At 40.9% G+C, this 16,453-nt stretch overlaps 1 protein-coding gene across 8 annotated transcripts; it reads right to left on the minus strand.

Moving 5' to 3' along the window:
* Positions 1 to 363: 363 nt before the first annotated feature.
* Positions 364 to 13,322, minus strand: MS4A6A (membrane spanning 4-domains A6A). 8 transcript variants are annotated; one of them, XM_031653616.1, is made up of 8 exons: positions 12,941 to 13,149; positions 11,652 to 12,005; positions 10,258 to 10,418; positions 8,619 to 8,753; positions 6,981 to 7,037; positions 4,181 to 4,390; positions 1,807 to 1,908; positions 364 to 1,017 (listed from the first exon to the last, which is right to left on the minus strand). In XM_031653616.1, exons 3-8 carry the CDS (start codon positions 10,402 to 10,404, stop codon positions 922 to 924), a joined length of 747 nt encoding a protein of 248 aa, XP_031509476.1. In that variant the 5' UTR covers positions 10,405 to 10,418; positions 11,652 to 12,005; positions 12,941 to 13,149; the 3' UTR covers positions 364 to 921. The 8 variants fall into 8 exon arrangements, with proteins under 8 accessions (XP_031509476.1, XP_031509477.1, XP_031509475.1 ...); XM_031653617.1 differs by lacking the exon at positions 12,941 to 13,149 and adding an exon at positions 12,393 to 12,693; XM_031653614.1 differs by having other exon boundaries at positions 773 to 1,017; positions 11,810 to 12,005; positions 12,988 to 13,322.
* Between the last annotated feature and the right edge of the window lie 3,131 nt (positions 13,323 to 16,453).

Genomic DNA, 16,453 nt, shown 5'->3' on the forward strand with positions numbered 1-16,453 from the left:
GCGAGTATGACCCCTGCTACAGTGGGTAAAAGAAAGAGAAACATGACCAGTTCTTTCAATGAAATGGAGCTCATGTAAAATTGAAATACTTTTCTACGTGTGTGTGTGTGTGTATGTGTGCGCACACATGCTGAGACTTAACATTTCTACACAATTGGTCTTTCTTGCAATACGAAAATAAGTATCAACTGGTCTTTGCTTCATAACAAATAAGTATTCCTGGTTAGCTTTTGTTTGCTCATTAGTTTTGCTTGAATATTTGGGGGGGAGAAAATGGAGTTCAAATTTGGGTTTATTCCTGTCATTGTTGACTTGTTCTGTGTTTAAAGGAAAAAACAACAAAATAAGTGTCAAAACAAAATATGCACTCAAAGATTTTATTTTGAAGCCAGCTACTTTCATGGACCCTGAGACTTCATTGTATGGGGCTTGCCTTTACACATTAATGAGTAAAATCCATGGGATAAAACATTGGCACCAGTATAAAAGAGTCTGAGCACCACAAGAAGTCAGTTAACTCCTGTTGACTGTTGACAATTAAGGGGTACAATAAAAGGTTGTGCCCTTTGCTTCACTGTGATCCATTGAATGATCATTCTGCCTAGTTTTCTGGGAAACATTTTCTGGGAAATGTTTCTGGGAATGATCATTCTGCCTAGTTTTCTGGAAATTCAGACTATTTGGCTAGTCTAGTAAATGGTAATTTACAGCTCTTTGCTTTTGCTGAAGTCAATGTCAGGCAAATCAAGAGATTCCCCAATGAACACATATCTTAAATGACAGTGAAATAATGTTTGGTTTTAATGTTCATTACTTTAAAAGCTTACATTTAGGAAACTCAAGCTTTGCTTTTTTATAACGGTTAACTTTTCCGTATTATCATAAGAATCAACTTTCTGATTAATATTTCTCCCTTTTTTCCTAAGAAGTCAATAGTTCTTCATATCCAGGGCCATGAGTCATCTTTGAGGACATAACAGAATTATCGATGTAACTGTGAGGCAGGAAAAGCACACTCTAGAAGAAACAAAGTATGTTAGGTCTTCAGACTTCAATTAGGTTCAAGACAGATGTATATATGCCATTTTTCCAACTGTATACGTAGAATTCTTAGCTAATCCAAGATAAGTAGAGCATATCACCAGGTTCTTCAAATAATTGCAACTTATCAATCTAGTATTCATTCTACACTCTATAATACAATTTTGGATAAATCAAGGCTTTTTAATACAGTTAAATAAAGCCATAAATCCATAGGGGTGGTATCCCTTGGAATTTGATTCAACAGTACATTTTTAATATGTCTTTTAAAAAGGGAAAAGAATTTAAAATCACCAGGAGCAAAAGCAGAGCATAAGACATTCACTGGATCCAGTTACATGTGTAAATGCCCTTTACCAAGTCAATACTATTAGAGAGATCAGTGGTTGTGGCAGAAATTGTTTCTGCTTAGAAGGGAGGCAAGCCCGGTTCTAGTGTCCTCAGCACAGGCACAAACTCATAGCATAATGCCAGGCGAGTCATTTAACTTCCCAGAGTCTCATTCCCTTCATTGACAAAATGGGAAGATTGAACCAGTTGATTTCTCATTTGAACTATTTTCATATCCAGTGAACTCTCAGCTTGTCAGCTACTCAATTGCCATCTGCTTTTCTTCTCTGTCTTCCATCACCATGAAAACGCCCTCCCATGTGTATCTCATGACTGGCTGGTTGTTCCTTCTACCATTCTTGGTGACATAGTTCAACACAGTACAGAAATAAGATACACCAGGCAAGATTAAGAGAGGCTGGCCAGCGCACTCACCCCAGGGAAGTCAGAGTAAGCCTGTTTCCACCACAGCACAGCAGTGAGCACAGCTAGGCAGAATTCCAGCAGAGTGCAAATTAGCATCAGAGACAGAGTTCCCTGAAAGTCAAGAAATAAAAGATTGGTGGTGCTTAGATCAGCTGACGCCTTCATGCCTAGTTGAAAGGTGACCATACAGATGAAGACTTCCTCAACCATTAGAGAACAAAGAAAGGACACCATCAGGAAAATAAAACTGCTCCTCCCACACCTCACAATTGTCTTAATTCACCCCCTTAACTCATTCATTTCCTTGAGAGGAGAAAGGGAGAGGAATAGTAACTAAATCAACTAATCTACTTCATACACTTATTTCTTACTTCTCTGAGACATCGATAGTTCTGATGACATTGTTTACTCGGCAAGAAAGCAGAGTGGTGTAATAACTCCCAGGACTGAGAATCAGCAGCTCCGTTCCAGTCTCACCTTTACTGCTTAGTAGCTGTGTAAGCCTGGACAAGTCTCTGTCTTTCTCTGTTTCCTCATGTATCAAACATGCCTACTAACATTTCTTTCTCAGAGATTTGTGAGGATCAAGGAGGCTTTGACTGTGCAAGTCCTTTTGTAAAATTCAGTATTGACATCCCTGTCTATGTATTTGAACCCCTTTGGATTTCTTCTTGATCTTTCTTGTGGTTTCTTTGTTGTTTTTTATGTTTGTGCTTTTTTGTGTGTGGCTGGAAGGCTTAGAAAAAATCCATGAAGGTCGTAAACTGCCAGAATTGCTAATCACCACTAGCAACTCACAAGGAGGGGTTCTACCATTTCTGTCTTGAGACATTCTTTGTGCAGAACTGACCATCTGATAATAAAGGGAGATAATTTGATCACATGAACTTTTGGTTTGTGATATTTACATACAGTTAAAGAGAAGATATAAATATAACTTTTTTCCTTTACCTAGAAATTGTTCCAGCAAGCAAGCTCAACAGAATCTCTCTTATTTCCAATGTATCATGAATTTATACTTTTTCACTACCAAATTTCTCTGAAATTTCTCTTCAGAATTTTTCCCAAGGTGGAATTGGCTGTGCCCAGTGTTAATCTGTACTATTTACTGTCAGCCTGATTTACTTGTACTTTTTCTCATTATACCGTTACCTTGGGAGCAAGGCCCTCTTTATAGTGAGTGCTGTACAAACATGACTTTCTCCAGACCTTTCTATCTGTCCATCTTCCAGTTGAGCTCCTGGCTTAGCTCATTTTTATGATTGCAGGACAACAAATATACTGCAATCTCTTTACTCTTTTTTTTTTTTTTTTTCTTTTTTTTGACATGGATTCTCGCTCTGTCACCCAGGCTGGAGTGCAGTGGCGCGATCTCAGTTCACTGCAACCTCTGCCTCCCAGGCTCAAGCAATTCTCTGCCTCAGCCTCCCAAGTAGCTGGGATTACAGGTGCCCGCCACCACGCCTGGCTAATTTTTGTATTTTTAGTAGAGGCAGGGTTTCACCATCTTGGCCAGGCTTGTCTTGAACACCTGACCTCGTGATCCATGCACCATGGCCTCCCAAAGTGCTGGTATTACAGGTATGAGCCACTGCGCCCAGCCATCTCTTTACTCTTATGTTGTCTGTTTTTTTCTCAATGTGTTGCTGACTGTGCACATGCCCCTTAATCTTTCAACTGCAGACATATTATTTCTGTTAGCCAAACTTCGTTGTTTTTCTTCTTCCAAAGAGATAGAATTCTCCTGCAGTCATTCTCAATTACACTCTCCATCTCCCTATATTTCTTATCTCCTGATTTAATATATCATACTTCTTTCAGCTATAACAAAAAGCAACAATAATATTGCATTCTCACCTGATCAGTAGTATTCATTATTGTGATCATCAGAAGAAGCAGCCCTTATCTTCTATCCCCATATTTCCTATTCTCTTTTTCTTAGTACTGAATCTGATGTCTTCTCAAACCAAATTCACTCCTTACCACACACACATACTGGGTTTCCTTGTTGGCATATTCTGATCTCCTGGGTCTTTCTGCTCTGTTTCCATTCTTAATTCACCACTCCGTGTACCAAAATTCTCAGTTTGATAAACTCATAATTTATGCTTCCAAAATTGGATTAGTTTAATAATTAAGAACCTCTACAAACAATGAGTTTTATTTTTTCATCATCAACCTTATTTAACATTTTCAATTCCACCCTATTACTATGTAATCGCCTTAGTCTCATCCATGTAGTCCCCTTTGATTTACATAATCCTGACCTTCCCCCAGATGCCCAAACCAGAACCAATAGAGAGATTTTCAAAAGAAGGAATAACAAGAAATCCAGGCTTTTGAATACCTCATAAAATTAGAACATCCCATCTAAAATACTTACAGCCAGACTGGCTTTGACTGTATAGCAGTCCATGGTATAAAGTGAATCGTGGTAATAGTAGGAAACATAACTTCTGGTTGGTATATTATTTTTGTCCAACTCACACTGCAGGGAAGCAGGATTTAAGGCAGCCAGTTCGACAGACAGGATAATGAAACCCACCAGGGCAGACAGAGCACTCAGAATGCTTCCAACCAGGCTGCTATGCACCTGAAAGAAACATGCTAGGTAAGGATCATTGCTAATGACCCATGAATCTCTTATATGTCTTTGCCATTAAATTGTAAGTTATTCCCTTATCTGTCCCCTCAGGAGGTCTGGGATTAATCATTTATTGCTGTATGCCTCTCCAGTGTACAGCAAAAATCTCTCAATCTCCGAGGTACATCTTGGCTGAACGAATGAACATATGAACTGGTTCCCCTTAAGCAGGATCTCAGTGGTGTGGTAGAGAATGTCACTCTCCTAAATTCTTTCCCCAGGACAGATAGCAGGGCCTTCATGAGGCTTTCCCTGCAACATTACCAAGAGAGCGTGACCCAAAGCAAAGGTGGCAATGAACCAGATGCAGTTTCTCTCTCACTCAACTCAAAAACCCCTGGTGGAAGCATCAGCTACACGGAAAAGGCAGATCATGTATTAGCATGGTGCAAAAGTAACTGCGATTTTTGCTGTAAAGCCACAATTATGTTTGCACCAACCTAGTAGTTCACTCTTGCGTGCCCATTGCCTCTCTCAAAAGCACACCTCTCAGAGATGAGTGAGGGGGTGGTTCTGAGTCTCAGGCAGGCCCTGGAACCTGGGCAGGCATACGGTTGGCCACACTGAGCGCAGCATGGGGTGACTGTGGGCAGAGGTCTAGGTGTAGCCCAAGGATGGTGTAATGTGTGGGAGGCAGTGGGAGGTATAAGAAAAAGGTCTGAACTGGAGCTCAGAATATTGAGGTCACAGTACTAGACTTGCCTTGGCTTATTCCCTTGGGCAATCAGTTCCTTGGTTTTATTTCCCACTCTGGTTCTCATTTCTACGTTTATGAAGTGAATGGAGTAAACAAACTGACCTCAGAAGTGACTTCCTTTACTCCAACTCACACAGAAAAGAGAATTGAGCTAAGAGCATTCTGAAAGCTATAGTTACAGGTAGGTAGGCTCCAGGGCACACCCCACAGCTGTACAGTAGAGGGTTACTTAATCCCACATGGGCACTTCTTCTTTTAGAAACTCACCAGTTGATGCTCTGGGACCCCAATTTCCCAACATAATGACTAAAGGGTATACTCCTGGGCCTCCTGGTAGCCAGTAGTAGTCTTGATGCCTAGAGTATATATTTCTTAGAATAAGCTAGATTTGTCTTGAGATGGCACTCTTCTTCAGTCTCAAAAAGGGCTGGTACAATGTGTGACAAGAGTAGAACTCACTAAAGCCTCAGTGTTTCTGGTGAGTGTGAGCCCACCCCGAGACCACATCCTGCATCCTTGAGCTTCCTGCATGTTCATTGTGGGATTGTTCTCTGGAGTAAAAGGCCCATCTATTTCCTCCTGAAAGTTTGAAAGCACTAAAAGTTTGTGCCAGGCTACTCAGTGTGGTTGCCAATAGCCACATGGACTATCTATATTTAAAGTAAAATTAAGAGAAATTTTTATTCGGTTGCACCATTTGTATTTCACATCATCGACAGCCCCATGTGACTGCTATGTTGTACAGTGCAGCTATAGTGCATTTCCATCATCATAGAAAGTTACACTGCATTTCCATCGTCATAGAAAGTTAAATTAAACAGCACAGATCTAGTTAGTAGTTCAGAGTCTAACTGCGGGGTCCAAATAATAATCTCTAAATACTGATGAGAAAAAGAATTGGCATTTTTCTGGGCACTCTTTCTCACTTGCTTGCTGACTTTGGGAGATTTTTGTAGCCAGAGCTTCTAAATTGAGTTTTGGTGCAATTGCATCATATGACGTTCTCTCACATCAGCCCCTTGAGGGATAATGGATTGAGTGAAGACTTCACGAAACTTTAGAGACAAGAGAAGATTCTCCCTATGATCCAGCCTTTATCTCCTTGCCACTTCCAACTCTAGTTTTTGCTGGAATAAGGGTTAAAGACTGGTAAAGCTTTTTATTTTCTTTTCTTAGCCAACACAAATGACTAGGGACAACTTTTTAGGGTGCAAGAATTTATACTCAAACAAAATAAAAGTATTATTCTTCTGGTGAGATAGATGAAAGACTACACTCAGCCAGCACTACCCAAAACGACTGAAGTCCTCAGGGAGAAGGAAAATCTGAGACAGTCTAAAGGAGCCCGAGGAGACATCATGCCTAAATGTAATGTAGTATACTATAGCAGCCTCTGTGTCTACTTTGGATACCTCACATGAACAAAACTTTGACTCATTTTTTTTCAAGGGTTGTAACACCTGGGCTTAAAGAGTGGACCCCAACCAATAGACCTCTTTATAACACTGTCAGCTTCCTTGCCACTGAAAACCTGAATTTGAAGGCCAATTGTCACCAAAAGGACATCATAAACAGGCACAATTTCTCTGTGATAGATTCTTCGGCATGGGCAGAGGGAATATTATAATCCTCTGAATGCGGACTTTGATGTAGGGTACAATAATTGGATAAATGTGCTCTGAACAAGGATACAGAGGATCCAGGCCCGGCTCCTAACTCTTAACAACTGTCTGCTCTGGAACTGAGTTTTCAACTTTTCAAAGTAGAAAGACTGGCCTTAATGAGTTCTGTCTAAGTTTTATTTTGATCCATTGGGTTGTGAGTTACAGTTCTTATACTCACCAAAAGCTTGGTTAACCTTTTCTCTGTGGCAATTGATAGAGAGCCAGAAATGATAAACTAAGATAAAAGAGAAAATGGTCAGGTCACTTTCCATGTACAGAGTAACTGCGATGTCACTATCAAAATGTTTATAGAAAACTGTCATGGGAAAAGCCTTCAGAAACCAGTGATCAATGAGGTAAGTTCCATTTAAAGACATATATTTGTCCCTTTGTCCATATAACATTCAGATAGCATCAGAAAAAAAAGATAACAGAAATATATCCTAATAAACAAAAAGTATCCCACTAAACAAACAAACAAAAATACCTTAAAAGCCAGGAAAAAATTTTTGTTTTTTTAATAAAATGAGACAGTTTTGGTGTAAGATGTTCTCTAGGGAAGGACACGAATGCAATGGTTAATAATAATAATAAAAAAAAACCAAACAAACAAATAAAAAGTAGTAATTTAACAGAGGAGAAACCTGAAAAATACTACCCCAACCACATGATCACCGTTAATTGTGTCAGTGACGTTATGTTGGTAGCATGACCCTTGATACGACTTGATGAAAATGGTGCTTTACCTCGTTATCATCACCCAAAAATTCATCACCACACTCTAAACATCAAAAAAAAAAAAAAAATCAGACAAACCCAAAATTAGGAACATTCTATAAAAATCTCAGCCAGCACTACCCAAATCTATCAAAGTCCTCAAGGAAAAGGAAAATCTGAGCCTAGAGGAGCCTGAGGAGACATCATGACAAAATGTAATGTAGTGTAATACAGTAGCCTGGCATGGATCTTGGAACAGAAAAAGGTCATTTGGGGAAAACCAATGAAATCCAAATCCAAGTGTAACTTTAGTTAATAAGAGAAGAAAAATGGACAAGATACACAAAAAGGTGGACTTCTTGGTGCATCAAATACACAAATGTAAGAAAAACAAATAGCTACCGAATTGCAGGAAGTTGAAGGAAAAAACATCTATGAAAGGGAAGCTTAACTATGAGAAAGCCTCCATCTAAGAGAAAGCAGTTCTCTGAGAAAAGGACTAAGTTCTTTTGAAACTCCAGACTTGCAGCTATTTCAGAGGAATTTCCTGTCAATCACTGGGCATAGCTATCGGCTCAGCCTTACGCGGGAATCAGTCAATGCAGTAAAAGTATTTTCAAAATGTTCAGAGATGTAAGTTTCCTTCCTCCATGATCCCCACAGGCATGGGGGGATCACAGTGTGGTTTCTCTGTGAGTGTATGATGTCTTCCATTGATGCTCATTTTTTTTTGTATAAAATGTTCCTTTCCAACTTTATTGTAATTCATGGAATTTTTTTTTTTTTTTTTTTTTTTTGCCTAAACCTGGAGAGAAGTCACTAGCTTCATCATAGCTCAAGATGATAATGTGAAAAATACGATAATCTTAAAAAAAATGCTTATTTGTGTCTGATAAGAAATTGATCTAAAATCAGGCAACCCCTGTCATCCTGCCGTACTCAATCCTCCCTGAACTACACACACAGGAGAACAAGCTTCACTGTTGACTCCTTGCTCCTGGCAGATCAAACATAGCAAGGTGGCAGGTGGAAAGTCTAAGCTATTGTCATCTTCCTCCCGTCTTCGCCCCATCCTGCCCTCCTCAGAAACTCTACTCACAAAAAAGGGTCCTATGAATGGGTAAGCAGAGTTCAACAGTGTAGAAGTCACTTGGGTAAAATTTGGAGAGAAGGAAGCAGATGCCAACATGATTCCCAAGCTCAACACCATCACACCACACAAGATCTGGATAGTCTGTGGGAAGAGAAAGGGAGACTGAGGATGAAAACCAGCATTTGTAAAGACAGGGCCTTTTTGCCTCTCCCATGGCTCTAATGCATTATCACTTTCTGCGAGATCCCAGTGAGGATACAAACCCTGTGGAAACTCTGGAGTGAGAAACATGAAAAGACACCCTGGAGGGTGTGCGGCTCTGCCACAGAAGCCACAGTCTCGGTGTCTGGCAGGTGCTCAGGAAGGCGTCTGCATTTCTGCCTCTCAGGCCCTGGTCTTCTCACGGCGCCTGCTTCCAGCTCAGAGCAGCTGCTGGGATTTGCTTTCCCAGTTCTCAGGACCTCTGAGTCCCTGACTAGTTAACTGGCTTTCTACCTCCCTGAAAACAAGGGGCACCTGAAAGCCCCCACATTCCCTGCAGGATTGGCGGTGCAGAAGTCCCTCCCCTCATCTCCCAGACTCCACTAGACATGGAGTTTGCCCCTCTGGTCACCTCCTTGGAAACTGCAGTTCACAAACCAAAAGCTGAAGTTCTGGAAGCTCTATTTTTTATTTTTTACTTTTATTTTAAGTTCAAGGGTAAAAGTGCAGGTTTGTTACATAGGTAAACTTGTGTCATGGGGGTTTGTTGTACAGATTATTTCATCACCCAGGTATTAAGCCTAGTACCCATTAGTTATTTTTCCTGATCCTCTCCCTCCTCCCATCATCCACCCCCCGAAAGGCCCCAGTGTGCATTGTCCCCTTCTACGTGTCCGTGTGCTCTCATCATTCAGAAGCCATCACCCTTAGCAAACTAACAGGGACAGAAACCAAATACTGCATGCTCTCACGTCTAACTGAAGCTCTGTCTTAGGAGGTAGTTTCCCTCCTGGACGTCCACCTCAGAGATTCACAGCTCTAATATCATTTACCAAGAAGTTTTCTAGACCTTATGTCACATGAGCCTCACAGAAACCCACGTGATTGTACATGAGGCAAGGGAACTAGTCCCATCAGGTCCTGAAATCCAGTCAAATGGAGTGCCTCACCTCAGATCACATAAGTGCAGAGGCAAACAGAAGGTGAATATCATTTCCATTCTCAAAAAAGTAAGGAGAAAAGAGGGAAAGGAGGTGTATATTTCGTCTGATTTGCAGTGAAGGTAAAATTCTTTGCAAAAAGTCGGTGTAGATTATTAAGCATGCAATTGTGAAATATATATATATACACACACACACAAAATATGTAATTATTTACCACAATTACTTTTGTAAAAAAAATATAGAGAAGCACTGTATTGTAAAAATACAAAGACAACATAGAAAATGAATTCCTCATATTCAGAATAAGGGAAAATATATTTCTAAGACAACCTCTTGTGGAAAAGTTCTGGGACAGTTTTCTCCAAGTGGCTTCTACTCCAAAGTCCTTCTGGCAAAACTTAAGGGTCTCCACATTCAGGACAGATGACCAGTCCCAAGACATACATCATCTCTTCCCGCTTCCCCCAACCCCTCTCCAACATGTTCTGAATTAGATTTACCCCAATAACTTTGACTTCTGCCTGTAGACGTTTCTTCAGGCTACCCTGCCCCTGGTTGGTGGGTTTGGGTTTCTCTGCTTGGGAGAAGTTGATGACATTTGATGGGAGCACTATCATGGTCTCATTGGGAACAGGTTGTGATGTCATGATGGTGTTGCCAACTATGGAAGAAAAAATAGATTTACCTCTTAAAAAGTACAGAGCTCCCAGGTTCTGGCTCCAAAAACTAACTTGGTCTTTGCCAATTAGTCCAGGCTTTGCCTGTCCATTAGAGAAAGAAACTGATAATATGGAACAGTGAAAACCACACAACCTTGGTTTCATGAGGATTTTTCCACAATGTTTGACACAGTCCATTATCGATAATAAACACATCACAGGGTGGCAGCAACATGAATCTTGAGAGGCCCCAATGTCCAGAGGCAAAGGGTCACACAAAATTTGCAATATACAAAGGCAACCTCCCTTTCCCCTAGTCCTACGGACAACAACTGTATTGCCATATATTTGATGAATTTTCAGACTCATAACTGAACTCTGCTTACTTATTTTTTGTCTAATAATACTATTAGCATTCGTCTTAGATATGTTTATCATATTTTACTAGACATGTTCTTAGTTTTTATCCTGCAGTGCTTTTAATCCTTACAATAGCTCTGCATGTTAGTTAGTAAAAACATGTAATAAATAAGGAAATGCAAAATAAAGTTTAAGTTATGAATGCAAATAATATACATATTGCGCATATGTGTGGCCCAGAGTTAATGCTGAAGAAATATTTGCAGTTACCCTTATTGTTCACCCTGGTTCACACAGCTGGGAAACTGTAAAACCAGTCTTGGATCACAGCTTTCCTGGAGTCTGAAGCATTTGCATAAATCTCTAGATCATTCTACCTCTTCCTACTTTCCCACCTGGCAATGCCAGCCTGCGTCTGAGTTTACTCAGGCTGGAGAAGCAGCTGCATGCAGTGGTATGAGAACAAGTCTTGGAGTCATAACACATAGGCTTGCATCCTCGGTCCTCCCCACTTTTTAGCATAAAGACCACCGAGGCTGTGGTATTTGTAGCTAAGCTCAGTTTGGATCCCTTTTCACTACACCATTCTCAACCCACAGGCTGCCCAGTTTACAAATGGTCTAAACACATTTGAAGAGACAAGAGCTCTACTCCCATTAATTACACAATCTTAGGTAAGCGACTCACTGAGTTCACGCAATCAGAATACAGCGGAAACAGAGTTAAAAACAGATACTCCTTCCATCTGCCCACTCTATTTCCAAAGGCTCTAGTGTCTCTTAACTGCTGTCAAGGAGTTTCAAGTCATATTACTCCTCTCATGAGGTCACGGCAAGCGAACGGTGACATGAGAAAAGTCTTTCAGCATTACCTACCTGTGGCTGTTGGTTTCAGCTGAGTCCTCAGAAGCTCCCAAGAGGTTTTAACTCTGGGTTCTCAGTCCCATCAATGGTTTCTACTTACCTTCATCTTCTGAAAGTCATCAGCCCTTCCTTATTCCAGTGTTTACAGCTATACAGGATGTGATACTTACAGACTGTAGATTTGTGAAATGTGCCTGCACTTCCTTTTCTGTAAACTTCTAGTAACTTCAGAAAAACCATGAAAAAGACTACCTCATAATTGTGAGAGTTCGGGAGTCACGGAGCCTTCTGTGTGAATTGCCACTTTGAGGTGTACAAGTTCCCTGTTATTAGGCAAGCCTGTTCTTGGAGCTTCAGTTTTCTAATCTGTTAAATAGAGGAGCAATACCAACACTGGAGAATTGTCATAAACATGAGCAAAAATATTTATAAAAAGCGTATGCTGCTTTGAGGCTTTCAATAACATGTAAATAATAATAACAATAGTGCTAGTAATCATAATATAGATAAATAACAATATTCCATTGTATATAACCAACCATAATAATAATAATAATAGCAATAATGACTATACTGCTTTAAAGGAACATTCAGTAATATATAGCTAATAATAGTAATATAGAACATAAAAATTAAAAATTGTTTTATATATACAGTTTGTATATTTGCTTGTTTCGTCTTGCTTTTCTAATTCTCCAAGTCTTGGCAGGCTGAAAGCAACCTTTCAATACTCATTGCCCAACTGCTGCCTACCCTGAAGTCCTCTTCCTCCTCTGGCTGCTTTCTTTCTCTAACAACAGATCTTTGCCCTCCAGGAAGGTTGGGCCCCTCTAGGGAAGTATTGAAATATTGAAATGGAGAAGGAACAAATGGGAAAGATTCAGCAGGACCTAAATGAATTCAGCAAACTCATATCTGGCCTGATTTTGTGAGGACAGAGGCACTGTGCCCCTTCAAACCCTTGGGTGGCATTCTTTGGGAGCTGACTTCAATGTATCAGGCAAGGAAACCAGAGCCAGCCAGGGCGATGGCAAAGCCCCATGCTGCCAGTTTCCTTCCTCCTTTCCTTGGAGGAGCTGCCAGAATGAACCCAGAAACACAACCTGAACCATCACCGTCACCTCAGAGGGCCATGGGTTCTGCACTTCATGCCACACATTAACTCTTCTGTTGAAGAAAGGAGTTAAACACCATTCAGAAGGCTGGATTCGTTCTCAGGGTCTGAATGACACAGACATTATGAAATGTAATTGAATTGTCTTGAGTTCTAACAACAAATCTGAGAGGAGGAATGGACTCACCCAGAAAGCCTGGGGAGAGGGGCAGAATCACCTCCAGCCTCGCTCACCCGCGCTCCTGGTGCCCTTTCCCCTTTCACAGAGTGCCGGCTGTGTTTCTGGTGGGTGCCCTGCATCTTTGCCACCCTCACAGCATCTGTGAAACAGTGGAATGCAGCTCTCCTCCTGAGCTTTGATTAAAAAGGAGCTTGGGTCTCTTCAGGAGCAATCACACCCCCTTTCCCTTCCGGGAAATGTGCTGATAAACCAGTTAAAGTTGCCTACCCAAGCAAAGACTCCCTCTCCAGTCTGTTTTACTCTCTGTACTATTTATCTTAAAATGATTTCTGAGTTTTAAGGATTATGTGAGACAACATACGTAAGGTGCTTAGTACAGAACCCTAAAGAATTTGACCTAAAAGTGGTCTGTTCACTGGCTTTCCTCCCCCAATCTTCCTTTTTTTCCATTTTGACTTCAGTAAGCTCCAAACAAGACTCCTCTCTCTTGTCTTTCAGCTTACACTCATTCAGCCTTTTACATTCCCAGTTTTTTCCAGAGTCTGAACTCTACCAACCTAACCAGAGGGGAGAAGACTGATGTATCAATAACACATTCTGATTAATGATCTTGGACAGGTTTCTCAAATAAGCTACTAATGCCACTTTGGACTGGGCAATTCTTTGTAGTAGGTGGCTATCCTGTGCACTGTAGTATGCTTAGCAGACTCCCTGGCCTATGCCAGCACAACCCTACCCTACATAACAACCAGAAACATTATCAGATATTGTCAGATGTCTCCTGATGGAGGGAGAACAAAATCCCCTCACATTCATGTTGAGAACTACTGACCTAGGAGCAAAAGGGCTTTTGTGTGTTCTGTGTAAAGGCAGGTGTGCAAGAAACAAACAATGTTTTCTTTAAATCAATTTCTCAAATTTCATTTTTAAAATTTTAAATTGTGGTACAAAATACATATAATTCATTATTTTAACCACTTTTTTAGTGATAAACCACTAATATTAATTTTGTTCACATTGTTGTGTAACAGACCTCTAGAACTTTTTCATCTTGCAAAACTGAAACTCTATGTCCACTGAACAACTACCCCTGTCCTTCCTATTCCCAGCCCCTGTTAACCACCACCCTACTTTCTGTTCCATGTTTGCTCTGTGTCTAGGGGAGGAGATCACCCCTCATATTGTCTTATGCCTAATTTTTGCCTCCAAAGAAAGAAGAAGTAAAAACTAAACGGCAGAAATGAAATCCACAGGCAGACAGCCCAGCGCTGTACTTTGGGCCTGGTTAAAGATCGACCGCTGACCTAAATGGTTATGTTATCTGTAGATTCCAGACATTGTATGGAAAAGCACTGTGAAAATCTCTGTCCTGTTCTATTCTGTTCTGATTACCAGTGCATGCAGCCCTCAGTCACACACTCCCTGCTTGCTCAATAGATCATGACCCTCTCATGGGGACCCCCTTAGAGTTGTAAGCCCTTAAAAGGGACAGAAATTGCTCACTCGGGGAGCTCGGTTTTTAGAGATGTGAGTCTTGCTGAAGTTCTCAGCCGAATAAAGCCCTTCCTTCTTTAACTAGGTGTCTGAGGGGTTTGTCTGTGGCTTGTCCTGTTTCATTTCTTGGTTCCCTGACCGGGAAGCGAGGTGATTAATGGATGGTCAAGGCAGCCCCTTAGGCAGCTTAGGCCTCCCCTGTGGAGCATCCCTGCAGGAGACTCCAGCCAGCCTGACTGACGTGGATCCTGAGAGTGCTCCCAGGTAGGCAATTGCCCCGGTGGAACACCTTGCCAGAGCGGTGTGTGGTAGGCCCTAGCAGAGGATCAAAGCAGTGGCTGAACACTGGGAAGGAGCAGGCACTTGAAGTCTGGACATCTGAAACTTGATAAGACTGGTCTTTGGAACTTGCCCACTCCATTTGAGTGGAAGAGTGGTCCAATCACCCATGACGTGCCTGTACTGGCAGTTTGGTTTTTGTTTTTGACTTGTCTTGGATTGCTTGATACTTTGGTTTTGGTTTTGACCTGGCTTGGATTTCTTGATACTCTGATTTTGGTTTTGATTCTGGTTTGGTGTAAACTGTAAAAGTGTGTGTGTGCCCTTTTTACCGATTCTTTGTTTTGTAGTGTGTGTGTGGTGTGAGTGTGGTGTTTTGTCTCAAGGAGACATGGGTCAGGCACAAAGTAAGCCCACCCGACTAGGAATTCTATTGAAAAATTTCAAGAAAAGATTTAAGGAAGATTACAGTGTTACTATGACACCAGCAAAATTTAGAACTTTGTGTGAAATAGACTGGCCAGTATTAGAGGTGGATTGGCCATCAGAAGGAAGCCTGGACAGGTCCCTTGTTTCAAAGGTATGGCACAAGGTAACTTATAAGCCAGGGCACCCAGACCGGTTCCCGTACATAGACACTTGGTTACAGCTGGTTTTAGACCCCACTGTCCCCCCCACCCCCACCCATCCACAGTGGTTAAGAGAACAGCAGCATAACGGCTGGCAGAGGCAAGGAAAGACCAGCAGAGAGAGAGAGAGGAAGAGACAGAGAGGAAGAGACAGAGAGACAAAGAGGGAGTCAAGGAGAGAAAGAGAAAGAGAGAGGTAGAGAGAGAGTGAGAAAGAGAGGCAAAAGGAAAGTCAAAGAGAAAGAGACAGAAAGTTAAAGAGAGAAAGAAAGAGATATACAAGTAGTTAAGAAAAAAACAGTGTACCCTATTCATTTAAAAGCCAGGGTAAATTTAAAATCTATAATTGATAATTGAAGGTCTTCTCCGTGACCCTACAACACTCCAATACCACCTTGTTGTAAGTGTAAACAAGGGCATAGCCCAAAAGCACTGAGGCTGTTGACAACCTGTAGCCTTCCTATAAAAAACCCTTAACTTAGTAATCTGTGGATGGCCCAAATGCATTCAATCTGTAGTGGCAACTGCTTTGCTAACACAAGAAAGTAGAAAACTAACTTTTAGAGGAAACCTCATTGTGAGCACACCTCATCAGTTCAGAAGTATCCTAAGGAAAAAAAAGATTTAACATTAACCACTGAAAATTCCCTTAACCCAGCAGGTTTCCTAACAGGGGATCTAAATCTTAATTACCATATAAAGGTCCAACCAGACCTAGGAGGAACTCCCTTCAGGACAGGATGATGGATGTTTCCTCCTGGGTAATTGAAGGAAAAAAAAAGCCATCTATACCAATTCTAAGTTAATTTGGACTAAATAATGTCTTATTAATAGCAAAGGATAATTGAAATCCCAAACTTACAAGGTTTTCAACAAAAGTAAAATTTGCTAAAAGTTAACAGTGTAACATGTATTATAGTAACTTCTAATCTTGTGGCCTTAGACAGTCTAGACAACAGACATAAAGGAAATTTGCTTTGGAAAAGAATGGTTATCTTCGAAAAAAAAAATAAAGGGACAAAAGGGGGACAGAATTTATGTAAAAAGAATGTTATATGGTAAATTCTTGTCCTGAAATAAATTAACTGGTTGTTAAAGAAATGTTTGTAGTAAGTCA

The sequence above is a fragment of the Papio anubis genome, chromosome 12 (assembly GCF_008728515.1).
Source record: "Papio anubis isolate 15944 chromosome 12, Panubis1.0, whole genome shotgun sequence".
NCBI lineage: Eukaryota > Metazoa > Chordata > Mammalia > Primates > Cercopithecidae > Papio > Papio anubis.